Source organism: Neurospora hispaniola (genome assembly GCF_033458365.1).
Source record: "Neurospora hispaniola strain FGSC 10403 chromosome Unknown B0T23scaffold_1, whole genome shotgun sequence".
Classification (NCBI taxonomy): Eukaryota; Fungi; Ascomycota; class Sordariomycetes; order Sordariales; family Sordariaceae; genus Neurospora; species Neurospora hispaniola.
This window is the reverse complement of record NW_026944406.1, coordinates 4731045-4751619: the sequence shown is the minus strand read 5'-3', so window position 1 is coordinate 4751619 and position 20575 is coordinate 4731045. Positions and strand designations below refer to the sequence as shown.

Sequence of the window (20575 nt, the reverse complement as noted above, 5' to 3'; positions counted from 1 at the left end):
TGGGGAATCGAAGCCATCCTTGTAACATGGCACCTCCGAGTACTTTATGGCCGCAAAGCAGGGGGGTCCGATAGGGAGGGAGATCATTGATGGGCAGATCTTTCCTGTTGATGTCCCATCTAAATCCACAAAAGACTTGACGACCTGGAGCACTATTGGGTTCGATGTCGCCCTACCAGCATCTGGACCTCTTTACGGGTCTCCCTCAACCAAATTCCCAGCTTTGCAGACGCTAAGGCCTGTACTGTAGCGGACCGGTCTGAACCGAGCGGCATTTGCGTTTCGTTTAGCAACAAAAAAAACGGGATTGAGGCATACAGTTGAGTTGTGTGACCCTTATCTGTCACGTTGATGACAAGTCGAGGTACGCCTAGCTCACACGGCGCTAGGCCAGTGTGCAAGCTGTGTGAGCTACATCTCTCGCTGGGCAAAACACCACCATTCCTATCCGTCAGAACTTGTTGAGGAGACACAGTTTGAGCGGCTTATGGGTAGAGGAGGATAAGTGCTAGTGCTAGGCCAAGCTAAGCATGACACTTATCCTGGGCAGCTATATCAAGATCTCCACCCCTCTTCCAGATATGCTCCCCCACGGTAGTTAATGCCGGCGTGTGCCAGGGCTTTGACAGGCGAGTTGACTTCCACTCGATGGGGAGGAATGCTTGCGAAGAGAAGACCCTAGTACAGAAAGGCTCAACGCATGGGAGCCCATGAGCGGCGGGAGCGAGTCAGGAGTCGAGGGAAAGTGCGCCGAATAAGCCGTAGGCTGATATGATGTGTGACCTCCCAGGAAGCTACAAAGGCCGGGTCCGGTGGGGTCTAGTGTAACTGTACGATAAAAAGGATAGGAGGGTCCCGGTACCTAGAGATACTGTGGACTAGGTAAAGGCGAGAAGGAGAGGCGTCTTGCAGGCGGAGGGTGGTAGTGAGAAGCTCTGCAGTCTGCGGTCTGTGTTCTGCTCGAGTGTGGACGGTAGATGCGAGAAGACGGTCGTATCGTTGCTATGTAATGCTGTGCCAAGACGAAGGAGGACAGACGCAGTTGGGCTAGAAAGGTGGCTCAACGGTCGAATCTTCTTCGGGGAACACACTCCGTGGGCGTGGACGCAGTCAAGACGCCAGATCCCAAGCCGGCGCATGCCATGGCTCCCATGGCTTCGAGAGGGTGTCCGTACAGGAGACAGGGGGCTGTATAGTAGACAAGGGTCATGTCCCGTTGCAGGGGCAACAGGGTAGCTGTATGGACAAGCGTAAAGGTAACGGCAGGGCAGCCAGGTGAGCCAGGCGAGCTAGGGGTGCAGCCCACTACCACCACCATTTCCCTGACAGCGAGAGCCACGGCTTGCACAGGTTTCAATAGGGACTGGCATTTGTGAGACGCGACGGTGGCATCCAACAGCATGGGCGTGTTGCTGCCCGTACCATGCCGAAACGGACCAAGAACATGGACTGCTCGCCGACGGGGTCCGTCAACGATCCTCCATCCGTTCTTCTGCCCTAGGAGCAGGGCCTGGCAGCCGTTGTGCTTGTCTGGGGGACCGGCATTCCAGCTTTATCCCGACAACTGGGCACAGTGTTCCTGAATCTTGCCTAATCCGGATCGCCAATTGTCGAGGTTTGGCCAGAGGGTTCCAAATACTTGCGACCTGATTTCGAGTCAAGCAGTCAGCGAGTGACACAGCCAAAGGTGCGTGATTCCGGTTAACCTACATGGCTGGCCAGCATAAGGCCGTTCAGAGAAATCTACACTTGAACAAGGAACGGAAGTGATGGGAGAAATACCAAAATTGGTTTCTGTGCGTCCACGAGCTGGAGTTGAGATGATCGACGCTGGAAAATGGTTCCAAGTTCGTTCCGTCCCGTCAGAATGAAAGAGTGGCGGGGATCCAACTAGACTAGGAAGAAATCATTGCAGTCACTCGACCGATGCTGTGTGAGCGAGGGAAGGTGCCTTCCTTTGCTTTCACTTGTACTTGCCTACCTTACCTCCTTCCTTACCTTAATTGATGTTCTTGGTTGCTACCTTCCCTTGGTGGGCACTTGCCATATGAGTGTTGTGTTTTGAGACCTCACGCTTCAGCTTGAAGCACGCAGATCAGAAATGGAAGTTTCAGGAGATAAAGTGGACCAGATATCATCGTTGAGGTCGTCTTCAATCATCTCGATTCAGTCAGTCACTTAAGTTTCCTTTTTGCGTTCCTGAAGGCCATGTGCGATCATTTGCGTTCTGTTGGGGAAAGAGGGGAAGTGGTTCATCGTAGCGAATCGGGCAGCCAAGATGCGCTCGAATTGGGAAGGTGGGTTGCGCCATCTGGGTCGATCCAGATTTCCCATCACTTTGCAGTACTACCTCTATGTATAGAGCATCAGAGCAGACTGGAGGGACGTGATCCAGAAAGCCAACTTGAAGTGAGGTAAGAGCCAGCAAGTACCCTCGCTTCGGATCGTCTGAGACCGTGTGTACGACTTGTAGTCTGTATCGTTCATTAGCAGACGGTTTCATACCATGGAAGCGCTGCCGGAATATTTACAAACCGTAACCTCCGTTTGGCATGGTTGACTTTGCACCAATATGCATAGGGTTGAGATGGAGGCACAGATGCGGCGGACGAGGCGGGCAAGGCGGGTAGCTGATAACTTAAGGTCAAGGTGTAGCATTCCTCCCACTGCCTCTCGCCTTTTTCCACATGGCACACAATAGCAACTTGCTTGATTAAACGAACCTGAGGTGCGCAGAGGTATTCCTGCAGCTACCCCTCAGATTAAGGACTGCAACGGAAGAAAAAGACCCCATACACACAATGCCCCATGTGGTACTGTGTAGCAAGGCCCAAGTTTGTCTGCACGCAACCCCCTGACCGGGCCGAGTTTGCTAGGTCATGCTAACCACTCGCTGCTGGAGCATGATTCAGATCGTGAATACGAGGACAATGTGGAAATTTCAGGTCGCTGGTTGTGTCTGGACTCCCGAGCTCGGGTAGATCTGAGAAATGTCTGTACCTGCTGCTGCGTATAATATTCCAACGAGCTCATGATGGACGGGTGTGACGGGTGTGACTGGATAACATTGTACAAGACTACTACCCGGAGGCAAAAGCATTCAGGCATCACCTCTGCTCTCGTCGCACGCCGTCGTCTCATTTGTAGCCGATTCTCGGCCCGTTCCATGCTTGATGTCTCCTTGGAGATAGTGCGTGACCCTAAAGTCGCTCAACACAATGCGAAGAGAGTTGTCTGGTTGGTCGATACCGCCTGTCTGCATCTCGGCTCGACATCCTGTGACTGATACTCAGTCTAGTTCAAGGGCTCCTGGGTCTAGGACCGACACAACTGTAAATATGAAGGCGGGCATTTTGTCCACAGCCTGACCAGAGGTACTGATTGTCCAGTCAAGCTTCTGTTGTCAAGGACCAGGGCACCGACAACACCAGATGTACGAATCGGTGCGATCCGGAATTATATGATTGCAATTTGTCGAGCCGAAACGGCGCAGCACCCGCTCAATCTTAGTAAGAACGGAAGGACAATGTCGAATGAGCCGTCTGAACATGAGGTGCTGGCTTGGCTGAGCCAGGGCTATCCCCAAAATTGACGCGACGGTTCATCATTATCGTGATGTTGGCCCGCTGGCACGGCTCTCACCGTAACGGGTGGCACATGAGGACATTTTGAACGAAGACGGAGAGCTCCTTTGTTTCAGAATCCGGCTTACTGAGCCGAGAATAGCTGCGCTGGGAAGACGGGCGCGGCGTCAAACCAAACCAACCATAGTCGATAGCTGAGATATCATTGAGGAATGTTGAGGGAAGTTGGGTCAGACGGGACGGACTGCCGAACTGTGCACTTGGATTGCCCAGATGCCCGCTGCGCCTGCGCCACATGTTGATGGCTTTAAGCTGGCAGCTGCAAAGGTGGCGCTTTGCAGCTGTAGCGGCAGATAGTTGACCCATTCAGCTGTGCTAGCTAAGCTTTTATTGGTCACAACTTCCCACAACTTGATGCTCGCCAGGGGCAACTTCATCAAGTGAGGAAAGACGGGATGGGCAGGAGCGACTGGATACAGCACACAACTTCTTGCACGATACCTTAGGAGGCTGACGACTGGAAGGACTGTTTCTCTTCTAATTAACGAATCGAAGCGGGACAAAAGCCACTCAGCTTCAGTTCCGTTCTCCTACTCCCGTCCTCTCACACAAAGCATCCTACTGGCAATGCATATATATCCGTGACTGAACCACCACAGCCGACTACGACGTCATCCTCCATAATGCCCGACGTGCTGCCGGCGCCGCTGTAACGGGCGCGTATCTTCTCGGCTTTATTTTTATGGCTTCTTTTCCAAGTCCGGGCCTCCATGCTGCCCGAGCCTGGACACCTTGTCACGCGATTCATTGCAACAGGACAATACATGGTGGTGTCAAGCAGAGTCTGGGCACGATAGTCCTGGCCGATGAGTCCTCAGTAAGTACCTAGCGAGCTGAGGAAGTAAACAGACCAGTTCGGGTTTACGAATTCGAGGTCAACTCTACAAGCTGCCTGTGCTGGCGTGAATGATGTGGTGCGGACATGGCAGGTCTGTTTATCGACTGTGCTCCTCTCCCGTCCCTGATGTGTGTCGGTCCCGATAACGCTTCTTGACTCGCCATGCTCGCAGTTGCGGTTCCAGACAGGGGCCCCTTTATTCTACTTCCCCGCCGTTTCTGATACCCGGCCTGGCCATGATCTACCAACACCAACACGGTCTATCCGGTTCTGCTCCGTACCTGTCTCTACGCGGACCGTTGCCTTGGGTATGCGTTCTGCTGTATGGCCTGGTCCAAATTGCAGCTGAGACGGCACATGTCTGGATACCTCTCCCTCACTTGCCACCAAAGGTGCGTATAGATGATCCCCATTCATGTATACCTACTCTCTGACACCTAATCTCGACCCCATCATTTCTTCGAATGCTGTCAACCTGGCACAAGCCAGTAGGCATCCTGTCAAGACGTCAGCCGCAACCGCTATGCATACCTGGGAGGCCTTGTCCGACTTGCACACCCTCTATCCACCGAAACCACGTACATACGGTGGAAAGGAAGCCTCGGACGTACATGTCCAGCGGTTTTTTTTGCTTGGATGCTCTTGGGATTGACTGTCGCTGAGTATGCTAAACCGTCACGGGGAGAAGCCGCTTGACCGAGGCTCTCGCCGAGCTGGCCTTGCTGTGAAACACCGTGACACAAACAAGACGTTGTCCTCGCACAATCTCCCGTCTCTCGCTCAGTGCGTCCCTGCATTTGTGGCCTTCGCCGACAACCTTGTTCGAGCGGCCAGCTTCTGCAGACCTTCGGCATGGAAACCTCTTGGTGTGAACATGCAGCAATCCGTAATATTGAGCCAATGGCTTGGAACCCTAGCCATAGTGCCCAACTCGTCACAAGTCAAACACCGGACAAGGGAGAAGTCAATGGGAACCGCACATACCTCTCACACTCTCGTTATTTGCTACATCATGGCCTTGACCGTTGGCGGCGTCGAAGCCATGTGTGTCGGCTGCATGCCTGCATGTGAAGCACGCGCGAAACCGAAATCCAGCCGGCAAGAGCATGGCGAGTTTGTTCTTACGATCCACGACTGCAATTACGGGCATGTCAAGATGCTCTGAGAATAGTCATTTTATCTGTGCTTCGATGATGCGGGCTATAATTATAGCTCGGTCTCCTCTCATCTTCACATTTTCCAGTTCTGAGTTGACTTGAATTTTCCACTGGAAACATCATATCGTCTATCATGGGACAGGGGTGGAGTATAACCAAAAAGACATATCGTCAATCGTCCAATTCTCCAGAACAGCTAGTATCCTTGGACAGACGATAACGATATCTGACCTTCTGGTTGCACATGTTTCGATTGGACTTTCTTGCGAAGTGATCTACCCCAACCAAACCATACGCAACTTTCCGACGTGTGACATCGTGCAGATGCAGTTGATGTGCTCCTCGCACGTGTCGAAAGCTAAAAAGTTGAAGTTTAGAATGTCCGAGAATGCGGTCCACTCTCAAACACGAGGCCGATGCTGTGGCGTCGGTGTTCACATCGAAGCAGATTACATGTCCACATTTCACGGCTCAACGGCTAAACTATTGGGATCGAGCACTCCGGTGCCCTGGAACGCAGTTTGAGCTGTATGTTGGTGGCAGTTGAGCATAGCTACCTCCCTAGGTGTAGAATGCTTATTATGACAATTACAACAAGGACAATGTCTTTGTTCGCCATCAAGACCACGGCCCAATATCAATCCGCGCCCAACACAAGCGGTGAAATTTTATCCCGGCTTTTGTATCTTCATCAATGCCCCCAACCCTCGCGATGTTAAGCAGGTGAATTGGAAAAGACCGGGGCTCGAAAGATAGAAGGATCCATTTACAAAGCCATCTTGATGAGAGAAGCACTTTGTGACATCGGTTTATGTAGCTGGCTCGCGCATCAACACTCCCGTCGGCTTCAGTTACCACTCACTGGTTCCATCGATCATTCAATCAGTGAGCATGGACTGATGCACAACACTTGATGTTCCGCCTGGCTGGAGGCAACAGAGCACACGTATCACAACAAGGCCCTGCGTTTTAGCAGTTCAGCAGCAACCCCTTTAGCTCCTTCTTTTGCCTTATTCCGATGACACAAATTCAGATGCCCTCAATATCAACAGAGCCCACATCTCGCCTGAGAAGTTGATGCGGATTGAGAAAGACAGCAAGTGGCAACTAATAGCATTTGACTGATGCTCATCCTGGTCACAGATGATCCTGATGCTGTTGCCGCGGTGGCAATGCCGTCTTGTCTTCATGATTGCCCTTTATTCCGTGGCGGCTACATGTTTAGCCGCTGGATTACCACCCGCCATGCAGCAAGCTTTCATCCACCTCTTCCTCTCCAGATTTTCGTCTTCGGATACGACCTGCCTGTGGAAGGGCGGTATTCACCATTACAGATGTTCGCGATTATGTGCCATCCAAACAGTTTGTGATACTTTTGTCTTGATCATGGGTTAACGCTGTCCAGATACCCACATACGTACCGTGTACATTTTATTTTACCCAAGGGGGTGGAAAGCTTCAAGACTCAGCCGTGTAACAGTCACGCCCGAGATCAGAGCACTCTTCTGTCCGTCGGTCATCATTCTGTGGCAGGACGGCTTGCTTTGGCGTCTGTATGATGGTCGATGAAATTCGTCATTGAAGATTTTCGTCGTTCCTAGATGAAATTAACGACTGATCTTGCCATGCATACACCCAGAATATACCTGTCTCATGCTTTCACCTGCAATCCGGGGAGTAAACACTGATAGAACACCTCGTTGCTGGGAGCAGGAGACTGGCAGACAGACTCACATCAATTGTCTGAGTGATTTCATACTTTGGGGCGCGTCCTCACGATGTTCAAGTGCATCACATCACTTAGACATTCACCCAAGTTCATCACCCGGCTCATACCCTTTCAACATGTAGAGTCCATTATTCCAACAGACCTAGCGTTGAAGGCTAACCTACAGTCAAGGGAAAGGGCATACCTCTAGTCTGATGCACTCTCGGCGCCGGTCCCGGACATCATGCAGTGCTGCTTATGTGTTGGCTGCTGAGTCTTAGCAGTTATCGACGAGGCCCATCGAGACTCTTGCTCATTTCTTGATAGGACAGGGATCATCACACCCACTATGCAAACCAAGGATGGTATCGTTCGACAGATTTCTTGCCCTCCATAAGTGCGTAGAGGTAAGGACGGAATTTCAACCTATCGCCTCTCACATACCCCTTTTGCCCTTGTCTGCTTGGCCACGGCTCGCTTCTCGCTTCCGGCCCTCCATTTTCGTCACATTGCTTTTCCCCGGCATGCTTCCTCAACATCCAATCTCACGCCTGAAGAGAGGGAAAGGTGTGTAGACACTAAGCAAAAACGTGGGGACGGAGCGAGAGCACATGAAAGACCTGAAAGCTCACCCAAGTGGGTGAAGAAGGCATGTCGTCTTGCAGTTACTGGTGTTTCCACTTGCATATGCTGGTGGTGATGGACTGGACATGACCTTTACAACTCCAGCCCCCTTCTCTTCGCCACTTTCAGGAGCCACTAGTCTTGCGAGTGGTCATTCTTTACATCCTGCCCGTTCTGGCAGTGGAACTTATCAACGTACCTAGTGACAACGCCTCGGGTGGTTCCGTCCAAAGACATGGAAGAAAGTTGTGATGAGAAAGGGGTGGATGAGGTCAACGTCTTTGGTCTTAGGTTACCGTCTCGAAAACAAGACTGAAAGACTGCCTTGACTCGGTCGAAGTATCACCACCCTTACCCCGACAGTGTTGAGGCTGGTGCACCATTTGTGAGTTGATACGATGATATCTCACCCCCTCTTTGTTTTTTCGGCCCGTTGACCACCCGTGTACTATTAGTCACGAGCGAGTGGGAAGCCCCCGAAACGTCATCCGATTCGATGGAAGTAGGAAAGAGCGTCGTCTACCTCGTTGTTTCGTGACACGGTTGAGTCTTTGGGACAGAATAACTAGTTACACGTAGGGCCAACGAGAACAAAGAGACCAGCCATGTGGAATCTGATTGTATACATTCTGGGACGCATGCATGAGTGCCTTCGAGTTATGGACCTGATAGTTCGTCAGTTGTCGGATTTACCCTGGATCAAGCGAGTCCCGCTATAGATTAATCGACATTGAACGTTTGACTGTCCACGAGATTCGGGTCACCCGTCCTTGCTGAACTAGATGGCTCATCGGAAAGTGCCCCCGTTTCTCGCGTCCGTCGTGTTGAATCTAAAATGACCGCGATTCCTGATTCCCTTTCCTTGATGGACGCGGAGCCTCGTAAGAAAGCATCATTGGATCAAGAGCAAGCTATACAATCTGCTACATAGCGTAGCTTCCACCAGATACGTATGTTTCCCAAATCACCTGCAAATAAGCATACCGGAGCTATCTGGATATTAATAGAGGGAAACTTGTACGGCCATCCAAATCTTCGTCGTGAACACATCGCACGAAAGCCTATCCGCCAGTCGCCGCGCTTCTTTCACTTATATTCATCCACTATCCAGCCACGTAAATGACTACTTAGCCCAAGAACAAGGTTTTTTATATACTAAGTTTTTCACCTTAATTCTTGTCTCCTCCAGATGGTTCAATGATCAAGCGGTTCAACGAAGCTTACGTTCAATCGACAGGCCAGACTCACCGGTCCAGGCAACCCTATGCGCTCGAATACCAGCGACAGAAATAGTTCCGACGAGAGTTTCCCATCCCCTCTCCATTGTACTCTTCCTTCTCTTTTTATAGTACCTTCTCCTCTCCATTCTGCCATCGCACTTTTCACCATATAACCACAAACCAGGTACTACCGCTACAGCCCCGGACGCCCCGACAGTGATAGGACGTTACGGTGACGATTCGGCATACGGCGGCAGACTGATGAGGAGGTCTGGTGAGGGTTCTGGGAGCTCCGCTTGGCAATTGTTATAAAACTTTATGTTTTGGGTTTCTTCTTCTTCTTCTTCTTCTTCTTCTTGCTGCAAAATTGCGTCTTCGTCAGTCACTTGTTACTTCCAACCTCGCCTTATCAATTGGCAGCGACGACTGGTACGTGAGATTGAAGCGACTGCTTGAGAGTTACGGTTTCTGATCTTGGTATTTTCGTTATTATTTTGGTCTATATCGCAGATCCGCGCTGAAATCAAGACTTGGAATGAGGAGGAATATCGATTTTGTCGGCAAACAGCGATGCTGCGCTGCTTTGCGCACGCTTGGAATAGCAATCGCGAGCTTTACTAGTACGAGAGTCGACGACTGAGGGATCGCATTGCGGAGGCGACGAATGTTGCTTGATCCTTGGTGAAGGACCTTGATAGGAGTTGGCGATGCTGGAACAAATATTGAAAATCCGACAAAAGTGATGCATTATCCTATCCAAATTGACGTGCTTTGTATATCCCGACGTCTATCAGAACACTCGTAGCTGAAACGCAGCCTCTTACTGGTCAACTCTCGACTGTCTCGAGTGAGCTTCTCTACCCGGCGCCGTTCCCGGTCCTGTTGTTGTGTACATATGTCCTTGTTTGGTTGTGCGCGCTGACATCGCTTGGTATAAATGGTACGCATTCCCCCGAGACCATCGAAGCTGTCATAATATGAGCCCGCCGCTCTTCAATTTATGTCGCCCTTTCCTCGCTAACAAACTCTCCCTTTGCATATTCTCGTCAGACATCTATTGGTAGTCATAGAAGCCCTTGCCACTCTTCTTGCCCAACCAGCCAGCATCGACCATGTTGCGCAAGTGTACGCTCGGTCTGTACTTGGAATCGCTCGTCTCCTCGTACAGTACCTTCATGATAGCCAAACAGGTATCGAGACCGATGAAGTCAGCCAGCTGGAGGGGGCCCATAGGCACGTTGGTGCCGTTCTTCATAATAGCATCGATAGAGTCGCGGTCGCCAACGCCAGTCTCAAGGCAGATAATGGCCTCGTTGATGTAAGGCATCAAGATGCGGTTAGCCAAGAATCCCGGGCTGTCCTTGGAGATGGAAGGGATCTTTCCCAGCTTCTTGCAAAACTCGACGGCCGTGTCAAGCGTCTCCTGACTGGTCTGCAGGCCGCTGATGATCTCGACGCCCTTCTGAACGGGCACCGGGTTCATGAAGTGCGTGGACACGACGCGCGAGCTGTTGGAGGTGTCGTTGGGGTCCTTGGTGGTTGAGGCGGCGATGCGCGTGATGGAGATGGAGGAGGTGTTAGTGGCTAGGATGGCGTGCTTGGGGCAGATCTCGGCCAGCTTGGAGAAGATGTCGAACTTGAGCGAGGGGATCTCGGGCACGGCTTCGATGACAAAATCGACGCTGTCCAGGTCCTCGAGGATGGTGGTGGGCTGGAGGAGCGCGCGGGCGGCGTCCGCCTCGTCCTGAGTGATGCGTTGCTTGGCCACGTCCTTGCTGAGGAGCTTGTCGGCGAATGCGAGGCCCTTGTCCAGAGACGTTTCAGAGGCATCCACAAGGGTGACGGGGACTCTGGCCTTGGTGGCGGCGACGAGGGCGATGCCCAGGCCCTAAAGGAGAAGGAGGACAAGTCAGCCATTGCCGTTGTTGAAAACATGGGCATGAATGATATGGGCCGGACTCACCATCTGGCCGGCGCCAACGACACCGAGCCTCTTGACCTCGGCAGCGTTGCGGGCGCATGTCGAGCTGAAGGCGCGAGCGCCAACGGGGAGCTTCTGGACGAGGGTTCTAGCAAGCATTTTGCGAGATCGTCACGGCGAAAGTAAACAAAGCAGACACTGTGACTGAGAGAGACTGAAAGGAAAGGGACAGAAAAATGGGAAGACTACACCTAGGTAGGCAACCACCTCTAGAAAACGCGAATGCGACGATGTGAAGTTGTCGGATTCGGTTAACCTCGGCCGTCCCCGTCTCCAACTCGACGTCACAAGCCCGACCCGGGCCACGGGGGTACTGCCGTACAGGAGCTACGGGCGGCTCTAGCCTTTTCTCAGGCGGGGAAAATGGGGTCGGTTTTAGCGCGTATGGAGTACGCTAGAGGTATGTCGTTCAGGGGGGCAATTGCGGGCATGATTCGCCAGCTCGAGATCCTCGGCTGTCGTTGATTGTCCACAGGGGTAACTCGCAGCTCTCCACGGGGTCGAAATCGGGGTACACAGGTACCTTGAACGGGCAGTCCAACAAAACGCTTAGGGAGATAAGCAGGCCAAGACCGAGATACGTACCACCAATTTCCATTAAAAGTACGACACGCTCGGCGCGTCTCCCACCACCACAAACGCGTGTCCCGTCCCGACGAAGTGCGCCCGACAAATGCCACCATCCATGCGATAACAAAACGACCTCCAAGACAAGCTGAGAGTTGGGGAGAGTCTGTCTAGTACTCGTATGACACCGTTCTGGTCTTGGACGCCGTGATTTCTGCGCAAAATGGAGGCCGCAGACATCAACGACGATGTCGTCCATCCGGAAGTGCGGGCGCACATCACCAACCTGGTTTCTGCGGTATGTCTACCTCCAGACCCCTAATGTACATGAATGTACTGACTCTGGCGGCCCAAATAGCTCGGTGGTTACAGCGTGGACGATGATGGAAGCTACAAGCTCGGTGACGAAGCGCTCGACGTCTTGCGCGACCTGAAGAAATGGATCCGATTCTACGATGAAAAGACCAATCGTATGGACGTTGCCAGATGTCTGGCTGAAGCGAACCTTGTCGGCGGCGATCTGCTCCAGATCCTGACATTATGGCCTCAAAGCGAAACCGACAGCAAGTACAAGGCCCGTATTGCCCTGGCGTGTTTCGAGGTCATGGTGCCCCTTACTTGGCCGATAGAGAAGGAGCGCGCGGAAATGACCATCAACCATCATCGTCACATGCCCGTTCTGCAGCTTGCCCAGCTTGGCTACAAGCGCGCCATCATAAACTTCGATGCGATACCCATCCTCAACACCGCCGTCAGGGTCGCCCTTCCCTCCATGGCCATGCCTATTGGCGAGCGGACACCCCGTGACCAGGCCATTATCAAGCTCGTTCTCTTCTTTTTGAGGAATGTTGCCATGATCGCACCCCCGCAAGGTGTCAAATGCGAAGGCGACGAGACACAGGTATCCAGGTCGGCAACCATTGATGCATTTTCGTATCAAGACATATTCCTCACTCTGCTGACCCTTGCCTCCAACATGGGCGAGGACTTCCGCACCGAAGATGTAGTTGTTATGGAAATTATCTTTCATCTTGTCAAGAGAGTTGACCCCAGCTCGCTCTTCGTCAGCGAAAAGCAACTCAACAAAGCCAAGGGGCAAGAGCTGGCATCGGAGATGCGCAAGGAGGCTGCTATGCTAAAGTCTTACAACAAAACCACCACCACTCGGCACAGTCGATTTGGGACCATGATCTGGGTGAAACGAGCAGATGGCAAGATGGTGACGGTATCTGGCCAAGAGGCTCTTTTGGACGCGAAAACGCGGGAGAGGAAGATGGATAACTCAAAAACATTCAGACCGCCAAGAAGAGCCAGGAAACCCGAGATGGAGCCCAAGGACCTTGGTCCTCCAGTGACGCTAGACGAGAGAGCTCGTCAGCAGCTGCGATCATTCGTCCAAGACTTCCTCGACTCGGGTTTCAACCCCTTGTTTCTGCACGTGAGGCAATCGATCGATCGGGAGGCATTGCATGTATTGAACCAGCATAAGAGCCAGTTCTTTTACCTTGTCGCCTGGTTCCTCGAAGCCGAGCGGATGCGGAGAAAGGCCAAGAGGGACGAGTCGAAGTCGACGTCCGCAGCCGGAGAGGAGGTGAACAGTTTTAACCTCGTTGCTGCTGTGCTCCAACAGGAGATGTTCGCTTCCATGAACCGTGCGCTTGACCGGTCCTATAGTGATAAGGATTGGCGACTGCTCACGTCCGTCATGCGCTGTTACACCCAGATCTTCCTCACGGTCCAGGAGATGTCAGAGTCTCCCAACGAGGAAGACCAGGAGATTGCCGAAAACACCCTCAGCCGTCTCTTCTACGAGGAGACAACCCACGACCTCATCGCGAATATTGCTCGAACATACAAGGATCAAGGCTTCGAATATCTTGATGCCGCGACCGAGCTTGTCCACACTTTCCTCCGCATTTTGGAAGGTTACTCTAAGCAAAATGTCGACCTGCAGGTGCGCTCACGGAAGCGAGCTCGCCGAAAGAAGAAGGCTGCCAAAGCTGCCGCTGCTGTTGCTGCAGCTAGAGCCGCCGGTGAGGAAGCAGAAGACGTTGGCGTTCCCGAGGACAATGATGCCGATGATTCTGGGGACGATGAGCAACATGCGGAGCGGGTCACTCAGGAACGCAAGTTCGAGTTTGGAAAATTCGCCATTCGATTCGCTCCCCAGGGTGTTGTCGACACATTTGTCGCCTTCACCAAATTCTACCGGGATTTGAACGACGCACAGCTGAAGCGCGCTCATCGCTACTTCTACCGCGTTGCCTTCAAGCTAGAGCTGAGCATCATGCTATTCCGACTAGACATCATCAATCTCTTTTACAACATGGTCCAAGGTCCCGAGCTCCTCGACAAAAGCTCGCCGATGTTCAAGGAATGGGAGGAGCTCTCCAAGCAGATCATTCGGAAATGTGTCAAAAAGCTTCAGGAGCGGCCTGCGTTGTTTACCGAGTTGCTCTTTTCCAAGATCGGAAGCACGACGCACTTCCTTGAGCACGGCTATGAGAAGCCTGTCACCACAACTACGCCACGCCCTGGTGCCGAGCTGGAGTTCAAGCGAGCCACAGACCGCGACGAGCAGATTGGCATTGCGGTCAGCGTACTCATCGACAAACAGCAAGTCGAACATCTGCAGTGGCTCAAGGATCAGCTGACAAGTGCAATGAGCGAGCGGAAAGCATGGGAGAACGTAGACAAGGCCATGGCAGCCACCACCGAAGGGGCGGCTGATGGTGAAGCTGCCGACGAGAGATCCAACAAATCAGCACCACCACATATCACGATCCGCCCTGAAACCGAGGCTCGCCGCACAGCCATGTTCAAGAACCCGCACCTCCGTCTTCTCATGCGTCTAGTCGGTATGGAGCGTCTCACGCCTACTCTCGACGAGACCCCCGACTCGACCTGGATTCTTCCAGGCAGCCACACCGCCGAGGCGATCCAAGATACCATCGACCTCATCAACAAGGCCGAGTTCTCCCCTCCCACCTTTGAGGACGGCGGCTCAGCCGAAGACCAGCTCCGGCGCAAGTCCGTCGCCGCTTCTCGCAGGACGCGTGCCGCATATGACGATGATGAGGAAGAAATCCGCGGATTCCTCGGTGACGATGACGAGGAAGACTTCCTCTTTGCGCCCGGCGGTCCTACCGCTCGCAAGCCGGACGCTAGGCCGCAGAAGAAGCGTCAGCGCAAGCGCCGAAGAGAGGCTGGCAGTGGAGACGAGGAAGATGAGGGGGTGTCAGATGAAGTGTTGGCTGCGCGTGCGAAAAAGAGGAGGGAGAAGGAGCTGGAGAAGATTAGGAAGATCAAGAGTGAGATGTACGTGCACGCAAGCGACGATGAAACGGACGATGAGAGGGATCGGGAGTTCTTTGAGCGGGAGAGAAAGAGGCAGGAGACAAAGGATTCAAAGTTTGATAGCATGCTTGGGGCGTTGGGGTTGTCAGTGTTGTCGCAGGTGAATGGAGGGGAGAAGAGCGCGTGGGAGGCGGTGCTGGATGATGAGCCCGAGAGTGATGAGAGTGAGAATGAAGGGCGGAAGAATGCGAAGCGGAGGAAGAAGCAGGTCGCTTCTGGTTCCGAAGAAGAGCAAGAGGAGGAGGAGGAAGAGGAGGAAGAGGAGGACAGCGATGAAGAATTGCCAACGAAACAGGCCAAGAGTAAAACCTCGAAAAGGAAGGCGGCGGCACCGTCAAAACGACCGGCAAGGAGACCTGGGTCAACCAAGAAGAGGGCTGTGGTGGAGCTCAGCGACGATGATGATGATGATGATGATGATGAGGAAGAGGATGCCATGGACGTGGATTCGGCAAACGAACGCACGACCAGAAATGAGGCACCCTTACCCTCTAGCCCTGGTGAGGGGCTAGGGCGGAGAATAAACAAGATGGCGATGGATGATGGAGACGATGAGGAGGATGATCAGCCGGTGGTCGCTGCTCGCCAAAAGCCAAAAGCCAGGGGTGGATTCATCATTGACAGTAGCGATGAGGAGTAGATCAGGATGTGATTGTGTCTCTGCATCGTTTGTTCTCCCAGTGTACTATGGTCTGGTTGATAAAGGGATTTGGGAGCATAGCGTGTTTTGGGACTTGGGGGTCTGGTTTGGCTAAAGAGGCCAGATGTATAAAAGACTGTACGAGATACCATGGGTTTAAAAGCAACAGTCATCAATCATTTAGGTACATAAAACAGCAATATGTTTGACGATTCGGTCATTATGCGCGTGTTGTACACAAATCTTGTTGTGTGACACTGTACGTGTACTTGGCCAAATCTTTGTTTATTTTACCCCTGAATTGCACGATGCCGCTCTCCAATCTGCTTGGCGTCACTGTAGGTCCATATCCAACCCTAACCCGTATTATGCTTCTTTGTTGGACCGCGTCATTGACAAGACTTGGGTAAACAACCGGCTTCAACCCGGCTTCCATCATTGACGAGTTTGGTAACCAGCAGCTTGATGAGTATCCCCAAGCTTACCTCTAGGCCGTGATGTCCTTCAACAAACAGTGACTGACAGAGTAGCTAATGTCCGAGACAAAGTCGCACTCAGTGAAACAGTTGAGGAAATTGCCCCACCCGACTTGCTCACCAATCCGGATATCGCACTAACTATTTACGGTCCACTGGAGCCGTGAACGGTATTGGCCGCCGGTAACGCCATATCGGCTTGCATGTTGCGCGTCCACATGTCTTCAGTTTTCATCCAAACTCTCTTTTTGAATGACAAGAGAGGACGACCGACAACCTCCGTTACAAGAGAGAGTCGCACAACAGCACCTCCCGTCATCGATTGTCTCGGACTCGGGTCTTCCGGTGATACCAAGGTACATTGATATTCCCGAGCTTACACTGATGACCACATAGATGCTAAATTTCACGTAGGAGATCGGTATTGGAGCTCAAGGTGTTGTGGCTCTGAGCTGTGCGCGGGATCCTCTCTTTTCCTTTTTGACTTTGGATTTCTGTATCTACTCTCGGGCTTGAGTCAAATTAATCGCTTGGAAGAGCAACATACACCATATTCCCGAGCATGACGGGCAAAATAACTGGCCCCGGCAGTGGGGATCGGGTTCTTGCCGCTCCCGGAAGCAGTCGTCACGTCCACGACGAGACAACACCACTACTGAGCGAATCCCCCCTCGAAGCCAACAAACCCACCAACGAGGCCGTCAGACACGGCGACGATGCCGACATTTTCGATGATGGCGAAACTACCGTCGTGGCCGATGATTACAGCCCCGGTGATGGCGAAATCTCTGTCGTGGCCAATGACTACAGCACCGGTGATGGCGAAATTACCGTCGTGGCCGATGAACTCTCTACCACTCGTCTGGTCGTAATCTTCGGCACAACCTGGGTGGGCGTCTTCCTCGGTGCCATTGACGCTAGCATCATCGCCACACTGTCGGCCCCCATCGCGAGCGAGTTCCAGTCCCTTAGCTTGTTGTCCTGGATAGCCACTGCGTATCTCATTGCCAATGCAGCCTGCCAGCCCTTGTCCGGTCGTATGACTGACATCTTTGGACGGGGTCCTGGTTTGGTTTTTAGCAATGTTTTGTTCTCGCTAGGCAACCTGATTTGCGGTGTTGCTAAGGATGAGCAGACGATGATTCTCGGCCGCGTCGTTGCGGGTATTGGTGGCGGAGGACTGATGAGCATCAGCACCTTCTTGGGATCGGATTTGGTTCCTTTGAGGAAGAGAGGTGTGGTCCAGGGGTTGGGTAATATTTTCTATGGGTACGTTGTCATTTCATGCTGGTTCCTTGAAGATGCTGCTTACTGACACAGTTCTGCAGAGCCGGTGCCATGCTAGGCGGCGTTTTTGGCGGCTTCCTTAACGACACCTCATCTTGGGGCTGGCGCCTTGCTTTCCTCGTCCAAGTCCCCGTCAGTCTCGTCTCGGCTGTGCTCGTCTACTTCCTCGTCAAGGTTCCTCCAAAAGTCTCCAACAAGTCGCTCGTTTCGCGCATCGACTTTCTGGGCTCCTTTTATATCATCGCCTTCCTCATCCTCCTCCTTCTGGGTCTCAACGCCGGCGGCAACGTCGTCCCCTGGACGCACCCGCTTGTCCTGATCAGCATCCCTCTATCCCTCAACATGCTTGCCGGCTTCATCTACTGGGAGTCCCGCCCGCGCAACACCCAACCTGTCATCCCCGTCCGGCTGCTCACCCACCGCACCGTCTTGACCGCCTGCGTCACCAATTTCATGTGCACCATGGTTACTCTCTTGCTCACCTTTTACATTCCCATCTACCTGATCGTCCTGGGCCACACCCCCACCCAAGCCGGGCTCCGTTTGCTCGCTTCCCCGTTGGCCATCTGCTTCACCAGCTTCGGTTCGGGCCTAGTCATGAAGTACACGGGCAAGTACAAGATACTGGGCATCGCCCTAGTCTCAACTCTTGTTCTGGGGGTTGCCGCCCTCACCACTCTGGGCCAGAACTCTCCCGGCTGGATTGTCTTTGTTGCCCTGTTTATGATTGGAGGCGGCTATGGCGGCATGTTGACCGTCACCATGGTCGCCTGCATTGCGGCCGTGGATCACTCGCAACAGGCCGTGATCACCAGTGCTACGTACGCTTTCCGGTCTGTCGGTGCGACGGTAGGTATTACGGTTGGATCGGCGGTGTACCAGAATATCCTGAAGACGGAGCTGTGGGCTCGGTTCGGTGATTGGCCGGGCGCGGCCGAGGAGATTGGCAGGATAAGAGACGATTTGGGCGAGCTGAACAGATTGCCTCTGGCGTGGAGAGAGGGCGTGATGGAGTCGTTCATGACGGCGTTTAGGGGCGTGTGGTTCACGGCGCTGGGGATGGCGGCTGTAGGGTTGGTAGCTGTTTCGTTGATGAGGCAGCATAAGCTGCATTTGACGCTCACGAGACAGGAGGATTGAGGGAGTTTGGGAGTTCAGAGCTTTTCAGATCTAGGGAGTTGTCTTAGTGATGGATATGGATATGCTATGCTAGAACAGTTGATCGAGCTTGGGTGCGTGGGAACCTCGCTTGGTAAGGAAAAAGTTGTTTGGCGTTGCTGATGCAGGTGGGTTTTCTTTTCCTGTCTATTTGGTTTTTCTTCTTTTGGCAACTCTACCTAACATCCACGAAGCTCATGACCGCGGTGCGTTTATTATACAGGAATCGAAGGTGTTCTTGACAGCCAGTTTGGCCTTTCCTTCTTTCCGATTTGCAACTGCCTGCCCCCCCGCTGTGTTACATTCTTCCGAAAATCCCCTGCGGCGTCATCATCTTGCTTGCAATTACAACCAGCCCACCGACAAGACACATGACGCCGCTGAAGATGGACAGCTCGAGATATCCCCCATACACATCAATAAGCTTGCCGTTGATCGGAGGTCCTATCAGCACAGCAATCGCTCCTAATGCCATTCCCATACCGATATATGATCCGAGATCTCTCGGGTCTTTCGGGCAGACTGTCAAGGCGGCAGATGCCCCCGAAATGATCATTCCAGAAGAAAACCCATAAAAGATCGAGTACACGATCAACCCAGCCGTCGAGACCGCCTTGTTGAAGCAGAGAATGCTGATCCCACTCGCCACTCCACCCACCGCCAGCATATTCAGCTTTCCTACCCGGTCAGCCAAAACGCCGGGGATGATGCGTCCAAAAGTCGACGCCGCATTGACAATAGCCAGCAAGTAACTAGCCAGCGTAGCATCGATCCCTCTCAAGACGGCATACGTCGGGATGAAAAACAACGGCGTCAACATGCCCAGAAACAGAAAGAAGATGGCAAACACCAACATGACAAAGTCTTTTTGCTTCAACGCCTTCACCACAAAGAAATTCGTCGTCCGTGGCGGCAGTCGCGGCTTAATCGCCAGACTCGCAAACGCCAGAAGGGGCAACATCATGAACCCGATGATCCTGACCGACCAACCGAACCCCAGATGCCCCCCTTCCCTTTCTTGCAAACCATCACCAGCGGCAGAACCACCATTCAACATCCTGCCCAACGCAATCGGAACCACCACGCCCCCCACCGAACTCCCACTAACCGCCAGACCCAACGCCGCCGCCCTCTTTGTATCAAACCACTGCGCCACTGCCGCCATAGCAGGGAACATCAACAACCCCATAGCGACCCCGCCCAGAACCCCCTGCGCAAGCATCAGCTGCCAATACTGCTTGCACAAGCTAGTCATCATGATGGCAAACACAAAGAGCAGGGCGCCGGGGCGCACGGTGGCGACGGCGCCATACCGGTCGAAGAGGGGACCGGCGAAGAAGCCGGTGAAAAAGGTGAGGAAGGTTTGCAGGGAGCCAATCCAGGCTATCTTGGAGGAGGACATGGCGGAGTGGGAGGAAGACGAGTGGAGGGGGGAGAAGGGGGAGGTGAGGTAGTATTGCTCAAAAACGCCAAAGGCGTTGGTGTAGCCGAGGGTGCAGAAGAAGGTGAAGGCGGCGGCGGCGGCGGCGACGAGCCAGGCGCGGGGACCGCCGTCAGGGGCGGGGGAGATGGTGGTGGTGTCTTCGGGGTGAAGAACGTCTGGGTCGGACTCGGTGGCAAGGGGTTGGGGTCTTTGTCGGAGTTGTCGCCGGTGTTGAGGTCGGTTGAAGGTGGTGAGGAGGGGTATTTGTCTTTCAAGGCGATAGACTGCCGATGAGCTGTGGTGTGAGGAGGTGGGTTCGACATGGTGAAGTTGATCTGGAAGGGTACTCGATGATGTCTTGAATGGGTATCAAAGGTAGAGTACACGACTTCTCAAGAACCCTTCTGTTTTGGTTTTGACATTCGTATGACTTGGGGTTTCACACAATATATATATACACTTCCATCTCAAAATCCATCCACCGCAACTTGTATG

At 53.0% G+C, this 20575-nt stretch overlaps 7 protein-coding genes across 7 annotated transcripts; 4 read left to right on the top strand and 3 right to left on the bottom strand.

Moving 5' to 3' along the window:
* Window positions 1-878: 878 nt before the first annotated feature.
* Window positions 879-1545, bottom strand: B0T23DRAFT_401446 (uncharacterized protein; the record flags this gene model as incomplete). Its single annotated transcript, XM_062838589.1, has 3 exons — window positions 879-1002; window positions 1092-1363; window positions 1540-1545. The coding sequence occupies 3 exons, from the start codon at window positions 1543-1545 to the stop codon at window positions 879-881; spliced, it is 402 nt and encodes a 133-aa protein (XP_062697572.1).
* Window positions 1546-3857: 2312 nt separating this feature from the next.
* Window positions 3858-5210, top strand: B0T23DRAFT_306060 (uncharacterized protein; the record flags this gene model as incomplete). Its single annotated transcript, XM_062834348.1, has 5 exons — window positions 3858-3927; window positions 4244-4465; window positions 4494-4573; window positions 4828-4874; window positions 5168-5210. 5 exons carry the CDS (start codon window positions 3858-3860, stop codon window positions 5208-5210), a joined length of 462 nt encoding a protein of 153 aa, XP_062697571.1.
* Window positions 5211-6687: 1477 nt separating this feature from the next.
* On the top strand, window positions 6688-7121 carry B0T23DRAFT_371101 (uncharacterized protein). Its single transcript, XM_062836629.1, has one exon. The coding sequence runs from the start codon at window positions 6783-6785 to the stop codon at window positions 7032-7034; it is 252 nt and encodes an 83-aa protein (XP_062697570.1). The 5' UTR covers window positions 6688-6782; the 3' UTR covers window positions 7035-7121.
* Window positions 7122-10149: 3028 nt separating this feature from the next.
* On the bottom strand, window positions 10150-11638 carry B0T23DRAFT_330523 (3-hydroxyacyl-CoA dehydrogenase). Its single transcript, XM_062835711.1, has 2 exons — window positions 11155-11638; window positions 10150-11079 (listed from the first exon to the last, which is right to left on the bottom strand). The coding sequence occupies exons 1-2, from the start codon at window positions 11269-11271 to the stop codon at window positions 10246-10248; spliced, it is 951 nt and encodes a 316-aa protein (XP_062697569.1). The 5' UTR covers window positions 11272-11638; the 3' UTR covers window positions 10150-10245.
* Window positions 11639-11778: 140 nt separating this feature from the next.
* On the top strand, window positions 11779-15963 carry B0T23DRAFT_330518 (putative drug resistance protein MdrA). The gene is made up of 2 exons (XM_062835710.1): window positions 11779-12037; window positions 12098-15963. The coding sequence occupies exons 1-2, from the start codon at window positions 11963-11965 to the stop codon at window positions 15734-15736; spliced, it is 3714 nt and encodes a 1237-aa protein (XP_062697568.1). The 5' UTR covers window positions 11779-11962; the 3' UTR covers window positions 15737-15963.
* Window positions 15964-16682: 719 nt separating this feature from the next.
* B0T23DRAFT_30049 (major facilitator superfamily domain-containing protein) lies at window positions 16683-18764 on the top strand. The gene is made up of 2 exons (XM_062834308.1): window positions 16683-17481; window positions 17541-18764. The coding sequence occupies exons 1-2, from the start codon at window positions 16775-16777 to the stop codon at window positions 18637-18639; spliced, it is 1806 nt and encodes a 601-aa protein (XP_062697567.1). The 5' UTR covers window positions 16683-16774; the 3' UTR covers window positions 18640-18764.
* A 191-nt stretch (window positions 18765-18955) lies between these two features.
* On the bottom strand, window positions 18956-20403 carry B0T23DRAFT_401440 (major facilitator superfamily domain-containing protein; the record flags this gene model as incomplete). Its single annotated transcript, XM_062838588.1, has 2 exons — window positions 18956-20238; window positions 20268-20403. 2 exons carry the CDS (start codon window positions 20401-20403, stop codon window positions 18956-18958), a joined length of 1419 nt encoding a protein of 472 aa, XP_062697566.1.
* Window positions 20404-20575: the final 172 nt, after the last annotated feature.

Excerpts from the sequence above, each read along its gene's own strand:
- B0T23DRAFT_371101 (XM_062836629.1), top strand. The coding sequence starts at position 6,783 with ATGATCCTGATGCTGTTGCCGCGGTGGCAATGCCGTCTTGTCTTCATG.
- B0T23DRAFT_30049 (XM_062834308.1), top strand. The coding sequence starts at position 16,775 with ATGACGGGCAAAATAACTGGCCCCGGCAGTGGGGATCGGGTTCTTGCC. Across the intron at positions 17,482-17,540 it reads TTGGGTAATATTTTCTATGG|AGCCGGTGCCATGCTAGGCG; the intron begins GTACGTTGTCAT and ends ACAGTTCTGCAG.
- B0T23DRAFT_330518 (XM_062835710.1), top strand. The coding sequence starts at position 11,963 with ATGGAGGCCGCAGACATCAACGACGATGTCGTCCATCCGGAAGTGCGG. Across the intron at positions 12,038-12,097 it reads TCACCAACCTGGTTTCTGCG|CTCGGTGGTTACAGCGTGGA; the intron begins GTATGTCTACCT and ends CGGCCCAAATAG.
- B0T23DRAFT_330523 (XM_062835711.1), bottom strand. The coding sequence starts at position 11,271 with ATGCTTGCTAGAACCCTCGTCCAGAAGCTCCCCGTTGGCGCTCGCGCC. Across the intron at positions 11,080-11,154 it reads TCGTTGGCGCCGGCCAGATG|GGCCTGGGCATCGCCCTCGT; the intron begins GTGAGTCCGGCC and ends CTTCTCCTTTAG.